The sequence below is a fragment of the Micromesistius poutassou genome (genome assembly GCF_964030765.1).
Source record: "Micromesistius poutassou genome assembly, chromosome: 5".
Lineage (NCBI taxonomy): Eukaryota > Metazoa > Chordata > Actinopteri > Gadiformes > Gadidae > Micromesistius > Micromesistius poutassou.
Window position 1 is genome coordinate 8,408,320 of NC_140275.1, and position 19,749 is coordinate 8,428,068.

The 19,749-nt window shown below is 48.0% G+C and overlaps 3 protein-coding genes across 3 annotated transcripts in view; 1 reads left to right on the forward strand and 2 right to left on the reverse strand.

The window, feature by feature from the left end:
* The window catches only part of LOC311344015 (phosphatidylinositol 4-phosphate 5-kinase-like protein 1), a gene marked incomplete at both ends in the record, with an annotated part of 8,141 nt that extends 7,274 nt beyond the window's left edge, over nt 1–867 (reverse strand). The window contains 3 exons of the mRNA XM_084468955.1: nt 40–100; nt 578–682; nt 851–867. Of these exons, the coding sequence (XP_084325081.1) occupies nt 40–100; nt 578–682; nt 851–867 (183 nt within the window). The remainder of the gene's footprint in view (nt 1–39; nt 101–577; nt 683–850) is intronic.
* A 7,977-nt stretch (nt 868–8,844) lies between these two features.
* On the reverse strand, nt 8,845–11,610 carry sdf2l1 (stromal cell-derived factor 2-like 1). The gene is made up of 3 exons (XM_084467807.1): nt 11,320–11,610; nt 10,319–10,515; nt 8,845–9,316 (listed from the first exon to the last, which is right to left on the reverse strand). Exons 1-3 carry the CDS (start codon nt 11,519–11,521, stop codon nt 9,038–9,040), a joined length of 678 nt encoding a protein of 225 aa, XP_084323933.1. The 5' UTR covers nt 11,522–11,610; the 3' UTR covers nt 8,845–9,037.
* A 1,026-nt stretch (nt 11,611–12,636) lies between these two features.
* Nucleotides 12,637–19,711, forward strand: ydjc (YdjC chitooligosaccharide deacetylase homolog). Its single transcript, XM_084468710.1, has 5 exons — nt 12,637–13,285; nt 15,611–15,770; nt 17,135–17,234; nt 17,867–18,044; nt 18,434–19,711. The coding sequence occupies exons 1-5, from the start codon at nt 13,122–13,124 to the stop codon at nt 18,744–18,746; spliced, it is 915 nt and encodes a 304-aa protein (XP_084324836.1). The 5' UTR covers nt 12,637–13,121; the 3' UTR covers nt 18,747–19,711.
* Nucleotides 19,712–19,749: the final 38 nt, after the last annotated feature.

Below are 19,749 nucleotides of genomic sequence, written 5' to 3' on the forward strand. Positions count from 1 at the left end.
TTGGGTTCACAGGACCGCGCATCCGGGACGCGCCGGCACGGACACCACGGCGCGCCTCCCTTCGTGGTACCGGACTCCCACCGGGGTACCGGAGGGACTCCTACCGGGGACCGGAGGGACCGACGGGACCGTATCTCCCGCCCCAAGTCTTCAACTTTACTACGTTTCCCTTCTGCTCGTCTCGAGGCGGTCGGCCAGGTACCGGGAGGAGTGTGTGTGTGTGTGTGGGGGGGGGGGTCCGGGAGGAGGTACCGGTAAGGGACCCGGGAGGCGGTACCGGGAGGGAACCCGGGAAGGGGGGGCTCCGGGACCGGGAGGGGGTCCGGGGGGGTACGGGTGTCGGTGGATCGGACCCCGAGGGCTCGGTTTTTATCTCGGGTTAAAAGCTGTTGTCGCCACGGTTTCTCGCGTGTGCGTGTGGATAACCGAATTTCTCGCGCACGCACGCGCGTGTGCGTGTGATGACGAGCCGTGGTTGGCCGAAGAGAGAGTTGATTGACAGCTGTTTGAAAAACCTGCTTCATAGCGGTGACTTCATGCGCGCGCGTGGCGCGGCCTTGCGCGCGCAGAGGTTTGCCGGTTGAGAAGTTGGTGCCGCTCGGTCCTCTTGATGACGCGACGGAGGCTGCGAGTTCGAAACCGTCCGTCGGTCTGTCGCGATGAAGACGGCGGCGGAGTTGATCTGGAGGGACGATGAAGACAACATGAGACTTCATTGTTGTAATCAATGTTCTTCTTCTTCTTATCGATGTGTGGTTCAGAATTGGTTTCCAAAAATGAACACTTCCCCCCCCCTCCCCCCCCCGGGTCTCGGGTTGCCGGGCTCCGGGACCAGAATAGTCCGCATTACTCGAAGCTTTCTGCCATTGTAGCAGGAATGTGCTCTTTGCCCTACATCCGCCGAGAGGGCCTCCCGCACCGCGCCGCACCGCGCCGCGCGCCGCGCACCGCGCACCGCGCCTACATCCGTCCAGAGGGCCTGCCGCACCGCGCGCCGCGCACCGCGCACCGCACACCGCGCACCGCGTACCGCGCCTACATCCGTTCAGAGGGCCTTCGCGCACCGCGCTCTGCTGCGGTTCCGTCTGACTTCATAGTTTTATCTTAGTTTTATTTAAGGAATTGCATTAATATCCCATTTACTAAACATCAATGTTATTATTTTTGTCACAATTATGATTGATAGAATACCATATTTTGTTAATAATATTTAGCGAACATCTCATGTTCCAGGTTCAGTATTTACGGTCGCTGATTAATTACTTATAACACATAGTTATGAAATATTATTTATTATTGATATATTTTTTAGAAATTATTCAAGTGAGTCAGAATCGACATATCCCCAAATACTGTTGATGTAGGTCTACAGCCTCATTGTGGATGTAGGCCTACCTGGTGGAGGTGGTTGTAGGCCTACCTAGTGGAGGTGGATGTAGGCCTACCTGGTGGAGGTGGATGTAGGCCTACCTGGTGGAGGTGGATGTAGGCCTACCTGGCAGAGGTGGATGTAGGTCTACCTGGCGGAGGTGGACGTAGGCCTACCTGGTGGATGTAGGTCTACCTGGCGGAGGTGGACGTAGGCCTACCTGGCGGAGGTGGATGTAGGCCTACCTGGTGGAGGTCCACTGCCCTCTTTCTGTTGTACTACTGTGAAACGCTGAGCAGTGCAATATTAAAAGGGCATTGGCCCCTCACTCCTCTGTCTACTAATGGGCTTATCATCCACCATACAGGCTTAGCATTCACCATACAGGCTTATCATCCACCATACAGGCTTAGCATTCACCATACAGGCTTAGCATTCACCATACAGGCTTATCATCCACCATACAGGCTTAGCATTCACCATACAGGCTTAGCATTCACCATACAGGCTTAGCATTCACCATACAGGCTTATCATCCACCATACAGGCTTAGCATTCACCATACAGGCTTAGCATTCACCATACAGGCTTATCATTCACCATACAGGCTTAGAATTCACCATACAGGCTTATCATTCACCATACAGGCTTAGCATCCACCATACAGGCTCATCATCCACAAAACAGGCTTTGCATTCGTCCACCATACAGGCTTAGCCTCCACCCCCAAGCCATATCTTGAGGACCCCCCCCCCCCCCTGCTGGGGTCCTCTGCCGTGATGACGTTGCACTACTGTTCCAAACGCCCAAGCAGTGCAACAGTATTGTCATAGCAGAGGGCCTCCGCACATCCTACCAGTAGGCCTACTGCTATACTGCTGCTGGTGGGACGGCAGGACCTCCTTCCCCTGGACCTGCAGGTAGGCCTACTGGGCCAAGAGAATGTTGGAAGGAGTAGACTACCCTGTGTTTGAACTAGTGGCAGTAGGCTACCATGGGTTTAAACTAGTGGCAGTAGGCTACCATGGGTTTAAACTAGTGGCAGTAGGCTACCCTGTGTTTGAACTAGTGGCAGTAGGCTACCATGGGTTTAAACTAGTGGCAGTAGGCTACCATGGGTTTAAACTAGTGGCAGTAGGCTACCATGGGTTTAAACTAGTGGCAGTAGGCTACCATGGGTTTAAACTAGAGGCAGTAGGCTACCCTGTGTTTAAACTAGAGGCAGTAGGCTACCATGGGTTTAAACTAGTGGCAGTAGGCTACCATGTGTCTAAACTAGAGGCAGTAGGCTACCATGGGTTTAAACTAGAGGCAGTAGGCTACCCTGTGTTTAAACTAGTGGCAGTAGGCTACCATGGGTTTAAACTAGTGGCAGTAGGCTACCCTGTGTTTGAACTAGAGGCAGTAGGCTACCATGTGTTTAAACTAGTGGCAGTAGGCTACCATGGGTTTAAACTAGTGGCAGTAGGCTACCATGGGTTTAAACGAGTGGCAGTAGGCTACCATGGGTTTAAACTAGAGGCAGTAGGCTACCCTGTGTTTAAACTAGAGGCAGTAGGCTACCATGGGTTTAAACTAGTGGCAGTAGGCTACCATGGGTTTAAACTAGTGGCAGTAGGCTACCATGTGTCTAAACTAGAGGCAGTAGGCTACCATGGGTTTAAACTAGAGGCAGTAGGCTACCATGGGTTTAAACTAGAGGCAGTAGGCTACCATGTGTCTAAACTAGTGGCAGTAGGCTACCATGGGTTTAAACAAGAGGCAGTAAGCTACCATGGGTTTAAACTAGTGGCAGTAGGCTACCATGGGTTTAAACTAGTGGCAGTAGGCTACCATGTGGTTGACGTTTGTCAGCCTGCTTCTCAACTTCTCAAGTCTTGCTGGGCGAGAAGAGGGGGGGGGGGGGACACTTCCTATTTGTGGCTCGCTGGGGGAGGGGTCTTCTTGGAAGGAATGTGTGTGTGTGTGTGTGTGTGTGTGTGTGTGTGTGTGTGTGTGTGTGTGTGTGTGTGTGTGTGTGTGTGTGTGTGTGTGTGTGTGTGCGCGTGTGCGTGTGTGTGTGCGCGCGTGTGTGTGCGTGTGTCTGCATGTCTGTTTGTGGGTGTGTGCGCCTCCTTCTTAGTGTTAGTGTTTTCAGGGGGGGGCTGGTAGGAGCAGCCGGGCCCCCACATCTCCAGGGGCCTCTATCGTCCAGGAGGAGGAGAGAGGAGGAGGGGGAGCAGGAGGAGGAGGAGGAGGAGCAGGAGCAGGAGGAGAGAGAGGAGGAGGAGGAGCAGGAGGAGCAGGAGGAGGAGGAGGAGAGAGGAGCAGGAGGAGAGAGAGGAGGAGGAGGAGCAGCAGGAGAGAGGAGGGGGAGGAGGAGCAGGAGGAGAGAGAGGAGGGGGAGGAGGAGCAGGAGGAGAGAGAGGAGGAGGAGGAGGAGCAGACGAGTTGCAGCCTGTCTCCTCCCCAGGCTCTGGAGGAACCTGACACATGGAGACAGGGCGGGGGGGAGCTTTGGGAGGTAGGGGTGAGAGGAGAGGTGAGTATAGGGGTGAGAGGAGAGGTGAGTACAGGGGTGAGGAGTGAGATAGTCTTCCTCTGCTTGTCACTCTTTCCCTGTTGCACTCCTGTGGCTCTGCAGCGAGCAGTGCAATGATGAAAGAGCCTCGATCAGCGGGACAGAGCGCCAGGTAGCTCCTCCTCCTCCATAGCTCCTCCTCCTCCATAGCTCCTCCTCCTCCAGGCTGGTAGCTCCTCCTCCTCCAAAGCTCCTCCTCCTCCAGGCTGGTAGCTCCTCCTCCTCCAGGCTGTTAGCTCCTCCTCCTCCAGGGTGTTAGCTCCTCCTCCAGGCTGTTAGCTCCTCCCCCTCCAGGCTGTTGGTCATTAACATTAAACTATTACACCAAGCCTTCATTCATATAATTGCACTTTAGAAATGAACGTCAAACTTACGAGCCTTTATTAAAATAGTACACTTTATAAACATTAATATCAAACTACCTACAGCAAGTTTTTATTAATATAATTACACTTTAGAAAGATTATGAACGTCAAACTATTAAGCCTTTATATATACATAAAAATAATAAAAAATAATTGATATCATTATGTTTATATATCAAACTATTACACAAAACGTGTATTAATGCAATTACAAATAACTATGTTTCTACTATTACCAAGTAAATGAACGTAGTTTAAGGCTACTTATAAACAATGAACTGAACACCGGTGATTGATGAACTGAAGTAACAGACTGGTGGTAACGCTGCCCCTGTGTGACATCGCCACCTTGTGGATCAAACATGAACTTACGCATGTATTCCAATAAAAAAGACTCAAAGTGAAGGCAGTTGGCAAGTATTGATTTAATAATGTTCAATAATTAGAATACATTTCCAGTATGTATTAAATGTGGGCTATAACTTCTTAATTATCCTATCCCATTTTACCGACAGCAGTAGTATATAATGTTCAGATTATCTGCAGATTTCCCAGTTTTGATCAGCTTGTGTTTCCAAACACTAGCATGTCTGTCTTGTTAGTTAGGTAGGCTCTACCTTTTATTAGTTAGGTAGGCTCTACCTTTTATTAGTTAGGTAGGCTATACCTTTTATTAGTTAGGTAGGCTCTACCTTTTATTAGTTAGGTAGGCTCTACCTTTTATTAGTTAGGTAGACTATACCTTTTATTAGTTAGGTAGGCTATACCTTTTATTAGTTAGGTAGGCTCTACCTTTTATTAGTTAGGTAGGCTATACCTTTTATTAGTTAGGTAGGCTATACCTTTTATTAGTTAGGTAGGCTATACCCAAGTAATGCTAAAGTAATCAGTAGGCCTACCGGCCTGTCCCTTGACCACGGCACAATGTTCTATATTGTTATTTGTTCAAAGGCCCCTCCGAGGTGACCCCTTGACCCCTCCGAGATGACCCCTTGACCCCTCCCAGATGACCCCTTGACCCCTCCCAGATGACCCCTTGACCCCTCCGAGGTGACCCCTTGACCTCTCCGAGGTGACCCTTGACCCCGGGGCTCTTGTTGTCTGTGGAGGGAACAGGATCATTTCTAATCTGAATATTAAAATGAAGTACAGAATACTTTGTAAAACTCTCCAATGAACGACCGTCAGTCATAAGTGAAGCACAAGCACATGTATTTAAACCACCCATTTGATATTCATGTTTATGAATGAAGGTCTAGGGTGGGGGACACAGTAGCAGCTGGCGGTGCGGTTGCAGAATGCAACGAACTGAATTCATTGGGGAGAACACGCCCCCCCCCCCCCCCCCCCCATTTCTTTACACTCACAACTCAAGAGCGTTTTGTTTTTTTAACGCGTTCTCTCGAGCCGTTTGTCCGTTCTGGGCTCCTGTAGAAACATGGCGGAGCAAAACGAAGAATTCCTTCTGAGGTTGCTTAAACATATCGATTCTTATTTCCATGCGATTATACTCTAATTAAAACAGTCATGAATATTGTATTCAATTCCATTTAAAATATTTAACCATCAACCAATCAGATTTCAGCAGTATCATGACACCAGATGATGCGGTTTCCTCCACAGTAAAAAATATTATTAGGGTCCGGGCAGCTAAGCTGCCGGGAACCTATTGTATTCCTAGGAATTCTTTCTTCTTCCAAGGAAGTCATACTTCCCATGGGTGAAAACTCACCAAACTTTGCACAAAGGTCCAGTCCCATGCCAGATTCACTCAACTCCAAGGACATGTGCCCCCCCTCCTAGGGGGGGCACAATAAGCGTTTAAATTTAAAAACTTAAAAAATTCCTACCAAACCAACGGTAGATGCTACAGTGTTGAAACTTCACCACAATGTAGCCTCAATACTGCTGAAACTTTTGTCCACTTAAACTCATTACAAATTATGAAGTCCATCACTCTGTTTTTTTCAATAACTGTAAAACTTTTAAAATGTATCTCCTCCCACAATTTTTGCTCAATTGTCACCAAACTTGGTACAGAGCATCTCCAGACCGTCCTCAACAAAACTTGTTTCTCGGATTTTTGATTAAGCAAAAATTGATCCTACAGTGCATGAAAACGTATGACTGTAAACAGTACTGTAAACGTATACCATCAAATTCTTGATAAATACATTTTCAATCTTCCTGAAAAAAATTGAGAATATTCTGGAGTCATGGTTGATGAAGTTTGGCAAATATCAGAATTTTATCTCAAAAACTGAATTTTTGAGAACATTTTGAATTCTGCTCTCATGGGAACAACTGCAGCCAATGTGAGAGTGGAATTTTTAAACATCATATTTTCTCTTATGAAGCAAAACACTTATCATTAAAAACAAATCACCAACATTTCCATGCTGTCAAGATGCAATTTATGTATTATCAGATTTTTGTTTAGATGACTGAATTTCTGAAATTTTGACCATTTTTTAAATTTGCCTTTACAACAGCTGTCCGGACACTGACTCCTTGAGTCTATTTGAGAAGACACACACCATGTCTCACTTCCAGATAATTAGCTCACTGAGTTAAGTGCTGGTTTGTGGTGCGAGGGGATGTGGGTTCAAGACCCAGCAAGGGTGATGATGATAATGACACATAAAAATGCCAGAAGTCCTCATAGTGACATCACAGCAAGCCTCCAAATAAAAAATACAATTATAGGTGCTGCGCAGCGATGGGTCGGTTCCGGGCAAAATTTGGCAATTGAGCAACAAACGGGAATAGGAAGACAGGATAGAAATAATCATTATGAGTCTGAAAAGCTGGAAAAGCATAATTGGTCTTTGAAAAAACAGAGTGAAGGAAAAAAAATGTACATAACTTTCTCCAATGTTGGGGCTACAGTTAAATGGAAGTTGTGAAGCTGTCGCATATGGTTGATTTCGTATGAATTTTCAAAGTTTTAAAATTTAGACATTTGCTTTAGCGCCACCATCAGGACTATTGTCTTTTGTGTGCAGAGTTTGGTGAGTTTTCATTCATGATGATTTTCTCAGAAAAAGAAAACAACCTAGGAATACAATTGTGTCCTGGATTCTCTTTTTTTTTATTCAGAGGTGTGCTGTCTCCATCAAGTAAATGAGGCCATCTGGTATTTTGATGAGGTATCAACTTCATTCTAACTGGGTTTTGAACAACCTGTGGCAGAATATTATATTATATTGAGAATATTCTGGAGTCATGGTTGATGAAGTTTGGCAAATATCAGAATTTTATCTCAAAAACTGAATTTTTGAGAACATTTTGAATTCTGCTCTCATGGGAACAACTGCAGGTCCCTTCAAAGGCAGACTTTTTTTCAGGTTCGGAATGGCACCCCTTTTTCAAAAAATCATTATGGGCTGGCACTCCGAAACAAAACAACAAAATGTTCTGAATTGTGAGTTCGAGACCCAGCAAGGGTGGTGATGATGATGATGATGATGACAGATCAAAATGTCAGATGTCCTCAACATGAAACACATGACAGTTGTACTGATGGTGGCATCACAGCAAGCCTCTAAATTTAAAAATCCAAATAGCTTGGACTGGACCATGTGCGAAGGCTCCTAACATCTTAGACTCATAGTAGATGTTTGACAAATACATATCATAATTTTACCTCAAAAACTGATTTTTCTTTTTACTGTGGTTTCAAATCTGCCTGCACGACAGTGAATGGCTTACTCAATTTGTGAAGCCACTGTTGAAATGCCACTTGCCAATTAGCTCAGTGCGATAGACAATGGTCTTTGGTTCCAGAGGTTGTGGGTTCAATCCTCAACTGGTGCAAATGAACATTATAAGGTCAACTGTCCTGTCTTCCTATTCTCCTGTTTGTTGCTCAGAATTTGCCAAAATTAGCCCGGACCCGACCCATTGCTGCGCAGCAGCTATAATTACTAGTTTATTACTTCCTAAATAAATACTTTTTGGCCTATTTTGTCGTCATACGATCACATAATCTGGCAATAATTTAATCTTTGAAAAAACGTGGATATCTTGATTGGATTTTTCTATCGCTTACATACTCTGTGGTACATAAATAAATGGCGATACAGGACGATTAGCTGACAGACAAACAGACACTATTCATTAAACCACAACTCATTAAAGCCGTAACGTCCCCACACCTTTTATTGAGGGTCAGAAAACTCATTCATGAAATGACAACTCTGCATTTCTCCGGACATGAGCACCGAGAGTACCACGAGACAAGAGGAAACTAAAACAATCAAGGAGAATATTTGTTGAAAAAAAAATATTATTAGTATATCATCCATATTCATATATAAATAATCCAGGTTTAAATTCCCTTTTGTTTGAACTTAGTTAAACAAAAAAGTAAATGTGGATCTTAAGTCTCAGAACTAACCTTTACATCAACTAACCCCAACCCAACCAACACTAACCCGTCCAACCCAACCAACACTAACCCGTCCAACCCAACCAACACTAACCCGTCCAACCAACACTAACCCGTCCAACCCAAACTCATCTCTACAGAAACCACTCAAACACAGTCCTCACATCGGACATCATATTTAATGAGCAGTCAAAACGTTTCCATGACTACGCAGCGACAAAACACACACACACACACACACACACACACACACACACACACACACACACACACACACACACACACACACACACACACACACACACACACACACACACACACACACACACACGCGCGCGCGTGCTCTGAGGTCATCAGAGCTCGTCGTGGCGGAGGGGGGGCGCGCTGGGCTGGATGAACACGCCCTCCATGGCGCGCCACCAGTTGTGCTGATTGGCCGAGGGCATGGCGTGGACCTCCCGCTGGCCGCGGATGGGGTGGCCGTACTGCTCGCCCGTCACGCTCAGGTACACCTTCGTGCCCACGTGCATGAAGCGCACAGCGTCGTCCCGGGACCAGTGCTCCCCGTCACACTGCACCGCCCACACGTCCAGGTCGTCGCCCTCGCCGCCCTCGCCGAACGCACTCACCTCCTGACAGGAGGTACACACACACACACAGCGTCAGTACACAGACACACACAGCGTCAGTACACACACACACACACACACACACACACACACACACACACACACACACACACACACACACACACACACACACACACACACACACACACACACACACGGCGTCAGTACACACACACACAGCGTCAGTACACACACACACACACACACACACACACACAGCGTCAGTACACTGTGTGACCCGTCCCAGTCACCGTGCTGCAGAGCACCTGAGGAGCCGGGAGGAAACCCGCTCTAAAGGCTCCCTTAGCCAATCAGGGCTCTCTCTTGGCCGGGGTGGAAGGAGAGTCCGGCTGTCGTGGCCGCGCCACCAGATCATCTTTTAGTTCTTTTTAGAAACACTTTATTGTTTGACTAAACGGGCCGTTGTGGCTCAACACCCAAGTGATTTGCGTGCTGTTTTAAACCAAGGCGGGTTCACTCCCCGAGGCGGGTTGCCACAACACACACACACACACACACACACACACACACACACACACACACACACACACACACACACACACACACAGTCAAGTCAAGTCACTTTATTGTCGAGTGTGCTATATGCACGACATACAATACAGATGAAATTGCAATCCTCTCTCGGTCCCACGGTGCAAACAAGCAATCATTTTTTTTAACCCTAACAATCAAGAATTAAGGCAAGTGTTTAAATAAGTGAGGTATTTGAACAGGTGAGGTAGTGCGGTATAGTGCATGTCAGTACACACACACACACACACACAGCATCAGTACACACACACACACACACACACACACACACACACACACACACACACACACACACACACACACACACACACACACACACACACACACACACACACACACACACACACACACACACACACACACACACACTTCCTTATTCTTTAACTTGAGCAGCCAGAAGCTAAATGATTCCTCGGTGGTGTGAGTGAGTGAGTGAGTGAGTGAGTGAGTGACCTGGTTGTTGGACAGCGGGGAGGTGAAGTGGTGAGTGTGGAGGTTGCGTCCGGTGGTCATGTGCGTGATGCGGATGGCCTGGCCGCAGCGGACGGCCGCCCCCCGCTGGCAGGGCCCCCCCGTCTGCCCCCGGACCCTCCAGTAGCTGTTGGCGTCGTCAGCGCTCTCCACACCCGTCACCGACTGCTGCCCGCTGCCTGGAAGCACAACACACAACACAACACAACACTGTTAGGTCTACAACAACACAACACTGTTAGGGGTCTACAACACAACACAACACTGTTAGGTCTACAACACAACACAACACTGTTAGGTCTACAACACAACACTGATAGGGGTCTACAACACAACACAACACTGTTAGGTCTACAACACAACACAACACTGATAGGGGTCTACAACACAACACTGTTAGGGGTCTACAACACAACACTGTTAGGGGTCTACAACAACACATACAACACAACACTGTTAGGGGTCTACAACACAACACTGTTAGGGGTCTACAACACAACAACAACAGCACAATGGCCTGTTGGGGGTCTAAAACACACACAACACTGTTGGGGTACAGTACATCAGGCCAGCGGTCTGGTGGGGGTCTGTCTGGGGTCTGGTGGACTGGGACTGGAGCCATGGAGGAAGCGGTCTGACAGCCCTCAGCCTCACGCTGATCAAGAGACTCAAGACTGGTCATATGACGTCTGTCAGGTTCCTCCACCTACAGAGGGTCTAGTGGTCTACAGAGGGTCTAGTGGTCTACAGAGGGTCTACAGAGGGTCTAGTGGTCTACAGAGGGTCTACAGAGGGTCTAGTGGTCTACAGAGGGTCTAGTACCGACCCGGTCTGTAGACCAGACAGACTCCGTACCTCACGCAGCGCGCTGCACAACAACACGCTGACGTCACCACGCCACGACAACAACAGGTCACAACCCGCTGGAGGGTGGGGGGGGGGGGGGGGGACTACCGGAGGGGGTCTACCGGAGGGGGACCTACCGGAGCCGTACTTGACGTCATGTGAGTGGAGGCGCACGTTGTGTCGCGTGTTGAGGAGCTTCACCAGGGACCCGCAGGTGACCAGGTCCTGGTCCGCCTCCCGGCCGTCACAGGGCGACAGGACCAGGACCAGGAGCCAGGGGGCGAGGAGCAGGACCCGGAGCCCGGGGCGCAGAGAGGCGTGAGCGTTCAGAGGCTGCATGCTGGTCTCGATGTTCTCATAGTCCTCCGTCCGGTCCGAGGATGCGGTGTTTTGAGACGCTTTGAGACGCTACGCTGATCTGGACCAATCGCAGCGTGACAAGTCCTGGCGAGCGGAAGTGACGGAGCTCCACACGCAGCTGTGCGATTGGCTGACGGAGATGCGTTCATGATCAGTCGGATCAGTCTCTGACTTCCGTCATCATATGTGGGCTAAATATGTTTTAGATATATTAACCATAATAAAACATACTACAACATACTAAATTAATGAAAAGTAACATGGGGACTTGCAGGATTGATATATTTATTATTATTATTATTATTTATTTATTTATTTTTTACAGAAGATTAACGATTCATGAAATTGTCAAAGGATTGCATTTTTTTTTACTTGAACAGTGAATCAGTACAATAAAACTATCTACACGTAGCACCGCGGGGTCGAACCCGGTGTTATTGGCGGACAGCAGACAGTCAGTCACTTTATGATTAGTGGAAACTAAACCAAGTAATTAATAGAGCATCACCATGAAGGTGGGCGTGGCCAGAGACTCCTTTATGTTTACGTGGGACGTGTACCAGCTGGTAAGTCCCGCCCCTTCCGCCAAACCCCAGTGGACCTCTAGGTTGAAAAACATCGTTAATGAGAGTGAACGTGAGACAATAATTATTTTCTGGTCCCGTTTGAATTGTGCCCTGAATGTCAACATATGTTGTCTGTGAAATTTTTAATATAATTTTTCATGTCAAGAGTTTGACAGTATATTGTATGATTCTTCGGCTCGCAGTTGTGGAAAGGACGTAACGAGAAAGACTACATGTCGCCGTGTTATGGGGTGACGTCACATGTAGTCTTGCTCGTTACGTCTTTTCCACAACTGCGAGCCGAAGAAAAACAATTCTCACGTTCACTTCGCATTAACGATTTTTCAACCTAGCGGTCCACTGGGGTTCAGCGGAAGGGGCGGGACTTACCAGCTAAATTAGACCACATTATACCATGACGTCACACACGTTGGCTGACGTGGATCTCCCGCAGTAGTCTGATGACGTCTCTTCTACAGATCACGTGGTGTAGACCCGCCACACGTCACCCCGGTCACCACCAGAGACTCGAGACAAACTCGAGGAGTCAAACCCGAGCACCTCGCCGTCCTCTCGACTCTCCGCACGGTATTCAAATCGAGGGAGGGAGGGAGGGCGGGAGCCATGCCCCCGGGGCGCCGCCACCAGCGCGGGGGGGGGAGCAGCAGCAGCAGCTGTCCGGTCGCTGCGGCTCACCGCGCGCCCCGCGGGTTGATGTGTCCCGGTTTACTTACTCACGGGATCCGGTAGTGTGTGTGTGTGTGTGTGTGTGTGTGTGTGTGTGTGTGTGTGTGTGTGTGTGTGTGTGTGTGTGTGTGTGTGTGTGTGTGTGTGTGTGTGTGTGTGTGTGTGTGTGTGTGTGTGTGTGTGTGTGTGTGTGTGTGTGTGTGTGTGTGTGTGTGTGTGTGTGTGTGTGTGTGTGTGTGTGTGTGTGTGTGTGTGTGTGTGTGTGTGTGTGTGTGTGTGTGTGTGTGTGAGAGAAAGAGAGAGAGTCCTGCGCTCGGCGGAGGAGAATGCCTGAAGCCCGAGTGAAGCTCGTGGTGACCGGGGACGACTTCGGCTACTGCGCGCGGAGGAACCGCGGCATCGTGGAGGCGTTCCGCGCGGGGGGGCTGTCCGCCGTGTCGCTGCTGGTCAACGGCGCCGGGGCGAAGGACGCGGCCGAGCTGGCCAAACGGTACCGGGGCCTCCGTCGCACACTTTACATTACATAACGCACAGCTGCTGTTAGGGTAAGGTTATGGTTATGATCCCGGGGTCAGCCCGGTGGGGGGTGACACCGTGGTGACCTGCTGCCGGGTACCCGGGTACCGAGTCGACAGACTGTAGACTCATAACAAGATCACCGAGGCGTTCGTCCCGGATGGAGCGGGACGTACAGACAGGAAGAAGAAGATCAGTCGGAATAAGAATTTACAAAAAATGATTAAAATATATTATATGATTAATTGAATGAGAATGGCCCCAAAAGTATACAGAAAGATGTTTATATTCACTGAACTTGTGAACAGGATAAGACGTTAGGCTACAAATGTAGATCTACACATTATGAACGTAGATAAGACTTTATAAATGTAGATCTACACATTATAAATGTAGATAAGACTTTATAAATGTAGATCTACATATTATGAATGTAGATAAGACTTTATACACGTAGATAAGACTTTATAAATGTAGATCAACACATTATAAATGTAGATAATGCTTTAAAAACGTAGATAAGACCTTATAAATGTAGATCAACTGATTATGAATGTAGATAAGACCTTATCAGATTCAGATTCAACTTTATTGACATTGCGCAGAGCAGAAGGACAGAGACAACGAAATGTAGTTGGGAGAAACAGAAGTGCAAAGGAGTAGTTAAGGTGCAGTTTGAAAATGAATTGTCATATAGTGCAATATAACTCCAGTAACTCCAGTATAAACAATAGGGTCCAGTAACGTAATACAGAAGCAAAAGTCAGGTGACCTAGTGAGGCAGGAGCAGCATAATATAACGGATAAGAGGACCATAGATGGTACAATAAGTACGAACAATAAGTATAATATAGAAATGTAGATCTAGATTATAAACGTAGATACAACCTTATGAATGTCTCAATGTTTCAAAATCAATACATCCTAGACACGGCTGCCTTTATGCACGGGCTTACCTGGGCTGAAGCCCCAGGGCCTACGACGATCAGGGGCCTATCATGAGCCGCAGTATGAAAAAAAAAATAAAAAAAATCATAATATAAATTTCAAAATAAATTTCAATAATATTAATTTGCTTTGAAGTTAAAACTGTATATTGTATGATTCTTCGTCTAGCAGTTGTGGAAAAAGACATAACGAGAAAGACTACATGTCGCCTATATGTGACGTCACCCCATAACACGGCGACATGATCACACAATATACTGTCAAACAGTGTTGGGAACGCTACTACTAAAAAAGTAATTAGTTATAGTTACTCACTACTTGTTCCAAAAAGTCCATAACTGAGTTAGTAACTGAATTACTTTATAATAAAAGTAACTAGTTATCAGGGAAAGAACTATTTGCGTTAGGCCTACTGTAAAAAAAAAAAAAAAAAAGAAAGTTGCTATATGTCAATGAATTTGAAGTAGTGCTTATATCTCCACTTTGAAAATGCCAACTTTTCACCGGATTGCTCCGGACTTGCCGTCGCTGCTGCTTCATCGAATCTGTTTGGTGTGTGTGTGTGTGTGTGTGTGTGGTGCGTGTGGCACGCGTATCCTGGCTTGTGTGTAAAAACACTGGCTCCGATTGGCTACCATGAAACATGACTCTGCCTTAGCCAATCATAATCGCTTATCTCGTTGTTAACCCGTCTCCTCACTAGCAGTTTGTGTGTGGAGCCAGGGGTGCGTTCGGATTAAACAGTTTATTCAATCAATTCATAGTACCCCACCGCTCACTTCAGTACACAACACAACACAACAACCTGACTTTTAGTACACAACACAATAATCTCACCTTTAGTACACAATAAAACACGATCTGACTTTAATGACAAACCAAATTTAAAGTTAGAGCCAGGGTCAAAGGCTTGTTGTTAACATTTACAATACACTTTATCACACATTATCACAACGCAACATTGTAAAATAATGTTGATAAACTATGATACAAACGAAAATGAGATAAACCTCACCTTAGTGCCTATAATAAAAGCAGTTATGGTCTGTCCATCATATCACAAAGGTTAAATTAAATGGCATGAAGTACAAATATGGCACAAAGGAGGTTGAGAGTAAAAAAAAAAAAAAATAGGGGTGCCGTGGATGGAGAGAAATATGTTTAGGGGTGCCGTGAGCCAGAAAAGTTTGGGAACCACTGCTCTAGACACATGGCATTTACACATTTTAATTGTAAGACCTCCTCTCAGCCTCAGGGCCTACTGGCAGGTAAAGGCAGGCCTGATCCTAGATAATGTATTGATAATGTATTGATAATGTGACCCTTGGTTTTCTTCACTGATCGTCTGCAGCTACGCCATCCCGATCGGTCTCCATGCCAACCTGTCGGAGGGCGTGCCCGTGTGCACGGCGCTGCGGGGCTCCGCCTCCCTGCTGGATGGGCGGGGCCTCCTGAGGGGCAAGGCGGGCTTCAGGGAGGCCCTGAGGGCGGGGCTTCTGCTCATGGAGGAGGTGCTTATACATCACATACATCATATCCATACATATATACATACATATACATCATATACATCATATACATATATATGTACATTTATAAAACGGGTGGCTTAAATCAAGCGATCTGATTGGTTCCCAACTGTTGTATATTGAGCGTATACACACAGCTATGACGCCCGTTCAGTTTACGGAGTTCAGTATCACTCTGCGCCTAACTCTAACTGTTGTTTATGTATATATAAAAGCGATAGCATAGTTCACTGAAGCCTAAAAACATGTTGATTGCTGGCGAGGGTGGAAATGTTGTAAAGCAATAGGCACACGGTCGGCAATTTAGCCTACTATTGAGTTCGAGTGAACTCGATAGAAGGCTAAATTGCCGGCGAACCGAGCTACCGTCTCTAGCCTTCTCTCTGAAGGACGCTACAGTGTGTTGCATAGCAACCGCCGTACACTTTGCCGGCAGCCGGGAGGGACTACTTTTTTGTATTCGTTAAAAAAAATGCTTTTCCGACTTTCTAGCTTTTTCAAAATTGACGGTGTCTATGACTTTAATTTCGCCATATTTACGTAACCGTTTTATAAAAGCAATAGATCACTTCAGTCAGTGGTATACGTTCATTATACCACAGTGAAGGGGGTCGCCGTCCCTCCGCTGCGCTTCGGGACGGACAACGCCCCTTAACTGTGGTATAATGAGCGTATACCACAGCCTGTCGTGATCTATTGCTTAAATATATCATAACCCTGTATTCATATAATTACATATATATCATAACAACATATAATACCAGATCTAAATCTATTATAACCCCGTACTGTGGTGTGTAGAGACGGTTCTGTCTGAATAATGTCAACATGTCACATGTCACCCCCTTCTGTCTCCATAACGACCGCGTACTCCAGTCGTGGCAACCCGCCTCGGGGAGTGAACCCGCCTTGGTTCAAAACAGCACGCGAATCACTTGGGTGTTAAGCCACCACGGCCCGTTTAATCAAACAATAAAGTGTTTCTAAAAAGAACTAAAAGATGATCTGGTGGCGTGGCCACGACGGCCGGACTCTCCTTCCACCCCGGCCAAGAGAGAGCCCTGATTGGCTGTGGGAGCCTTTAGAGCGGGCCTCCTCAGGTGCTCTGCGTCACGTTGATTGTGACGAGGCCGGGTTGCCACACAGTACACATCTTCATGTTAATATGTAACATATTTCACTCATTCTTCCTGTGTGTGTGTGTGTCTGTGTGTGTGTGTGTGTGTGTGTGTGTGTGTGTGTGTGTGTGTCTGTGTGTGTGTGTGTGTGCATGTGTGTATCTGTGTGTGTGTGTGTTTGTGTGTGCGTGCGTGCGTGCGTGCATGCGTGCATGCGTGTGTGTGTAGGTGGAACTTGAGCTGCGCTCTCAGGTACTGCTGTTCGCGGAGCTGGTGGGTCACCTCCCCGGTCACATGGACGGACACCAGCATGTCCACGTCCTGCCTGGTGAGCCAATCAGAGCACAGCTCCTCCCTTCACACCCCTGCGTCCTGATTGGTGGTCGTGGTTGACTCATTATAATATTTGTACATATAATAAAATATTATCAATCATACACGCTTATGGCAGCTGTAGAGAATGTTAGGCTGATGTTAGTTATGATAGAACCCATGTTAGGCTGATGTTAGTTATGATAGAACCCATGTTAGGCTGATGTTAGTTATGATAGAACCCATGTTAGGCTGATGTTAGTTATGATAGAACCCATGTTAGGCTGATGTTAGTTATGATAGAACCCATGTTAGGCTGATGTTAGTTATGATGGAACCCATGTTAGGCTGATGTTAGTTATGATAGAACACATGTTATACTGATCAGGAACATTCAATGCCCTAATTCTCTTGTGGATTTGCCGGCTAAGGAATTGCTTTTGAGATGTGGTTAGTTAGGGTTAACCCAGCCGGTTAAAATCCAGTTCAACTGGAACTAGCTTGTCCCGTAAAATCTTGTTTGTGTGTTTATAAATGTGCGTGTGCATTTCCCTGCATGTGTGTGTGCGTGTGTGTGTGTGTGTGTGTGCATTTCCCTCTGTGCGTGTGTTTGTGTGTGTGTGTGTGCGTGTGCGTGTGTGTGTGCAGGTGTGCGGGAGGTGTTTGCCCGGGTGCTGTCAGACTTCGGGGTGCTCTACACCCGCGTTCCGGTGGAGCGGGGGTGGAGGAGCTGCCCCTGGCTGCCCCCCCACCTACACCTCTTCTACGCCCAGGTGGAGCAGGACGCGCTGGACGCAGCCCCCGTCTTCTCACGCCACGGCATCAGGTGAGCCTCCCCTAGAGGCCGTCAGAGGAACTACACGACGGTCTCTAGTGAAGCCCCTAGAGGCCGTCAGAGGAACTACGCGGTGGTCTCTAGTGAAGCCCCTAGAGGCCGTCAGAGGAACTACACGGTGGTCTCTAGTGAAGCCCCTAGAGGCCGTCAGAGGAACTACACAGTGGTCTCTAGTGAAGCCCCTAGAGGCCGTCAGAGGAACTACACGACGGTCTCTAGTGAACCCCTAGAGGCCGTCAGAGGAACTAAACGGTGGTCTCTAGTGAGCCCCTAGAGGCCGTTAGAGGAACTACACGGTGGTCTCTAGTGAAGCCCCTAGAGGCTGATGTGTGTGTGTGTGATGTAGGTTTTCACGTGGGTGTCTTGCTGTCCTCCTGCAGGTGGCCTGACGTCTACCTGGGCCTGACCACCATGGGCCAGAACATGTCCGTGTCCAACGTGAGGAGAGCTCTGCGCCTCGCCATGGAGCCCCCCGCCTGCTCCCCGGGCCCCCCGGCCCGCGTCCTGACGGCCGAGCTGATGGCCCACCCGGGCTACCCCAGCCGGCCGGCCGAGGGGGGCTGCGGCGCCGGGCCCGATGAGTTCTCCTACTCGCCGGACCGTCGGCGGGAGATGGAGACCCTCTCAGACCCCGCCCTGCTGGAGCTCTACGCCCAGGAGGGGGTCCAGCTCTGTGCCTTCAAGGACCTCTGAGGAGGAGAGCGCCACGAGGCGAAGGACGGAGCTGAACCCAGCTGCTACGCCCCCTCCTGAACTCCACCTGAACTCCACCTTAAGCCATCTGACCTCTGTGTCTCCATAGAGACACAGAGGTCCTCAGGTCTCCGCCGTGACCCTATCCTCGGGGATAGGTAGGTAGCTAGGGGTCCCCACCAGGTGGGCGTGTCAGTAGCTAGGGGTCCCCACCAGGTGGGCGTGTTCAGTAGCTCGTAGCAATGTGCTAAGCACACACACAGAACACCATTTCAGGAGTTTTGCCGTTGTCTTGTTTAAGTGTATGACTGAATGAATATTATTTACAACCATTTTAGAACTCATCACGCTCAGTGACTGCTGCAGATAGAATCTGGACTTATTTAGGACGTTCACATGAAGAGCTTCAGGCGCTCATGTACTTCAACGGGTTTTTACTATGTCAGGACCATGTGACCCTCACAGGCCTCATGGGCGTTGAACCCAGGTCCGTTCCTCACACTAACACTACTGCCACCCTGGGCCCCCCCCTCTCTGGACCTCCTGTGGAGCACCAGAGACTCTCTGGGCTACATTCCACTACTTTCAGGTCTGCTAACAGACAATGCAATGCTCGCTGCTATTATTAACTGTATAATAATGCCTTTCATTGGTCCAGTGATATTGAATATCTGTCTAGCACATGCATCTGTTCGTTGTGGACTCAGTAAGTTAAGTGTGTAGAGCCAACGTAATTCCTTTAACAAGCCATACAATGCAAACAGGGGATTAAAGTACATACAATACATTAATGGTGGGCGCTCCTGCTTTGATTTATCCCACCTTAGGTCTAAGGTGTGACCCAAACCAACGGTCCGGTAATGCCTTTAGACTTCCGTCACTGCTGCCATCTTCCGCCTGTTGACTGGAACTCACTGTATCGTTCTCAGTCGTCCATGTTGCTGCTCTGGCGCCCCCTAGCGGCTGTAAATGTTACCGACCTGTAACCAACCCTCACGCACAG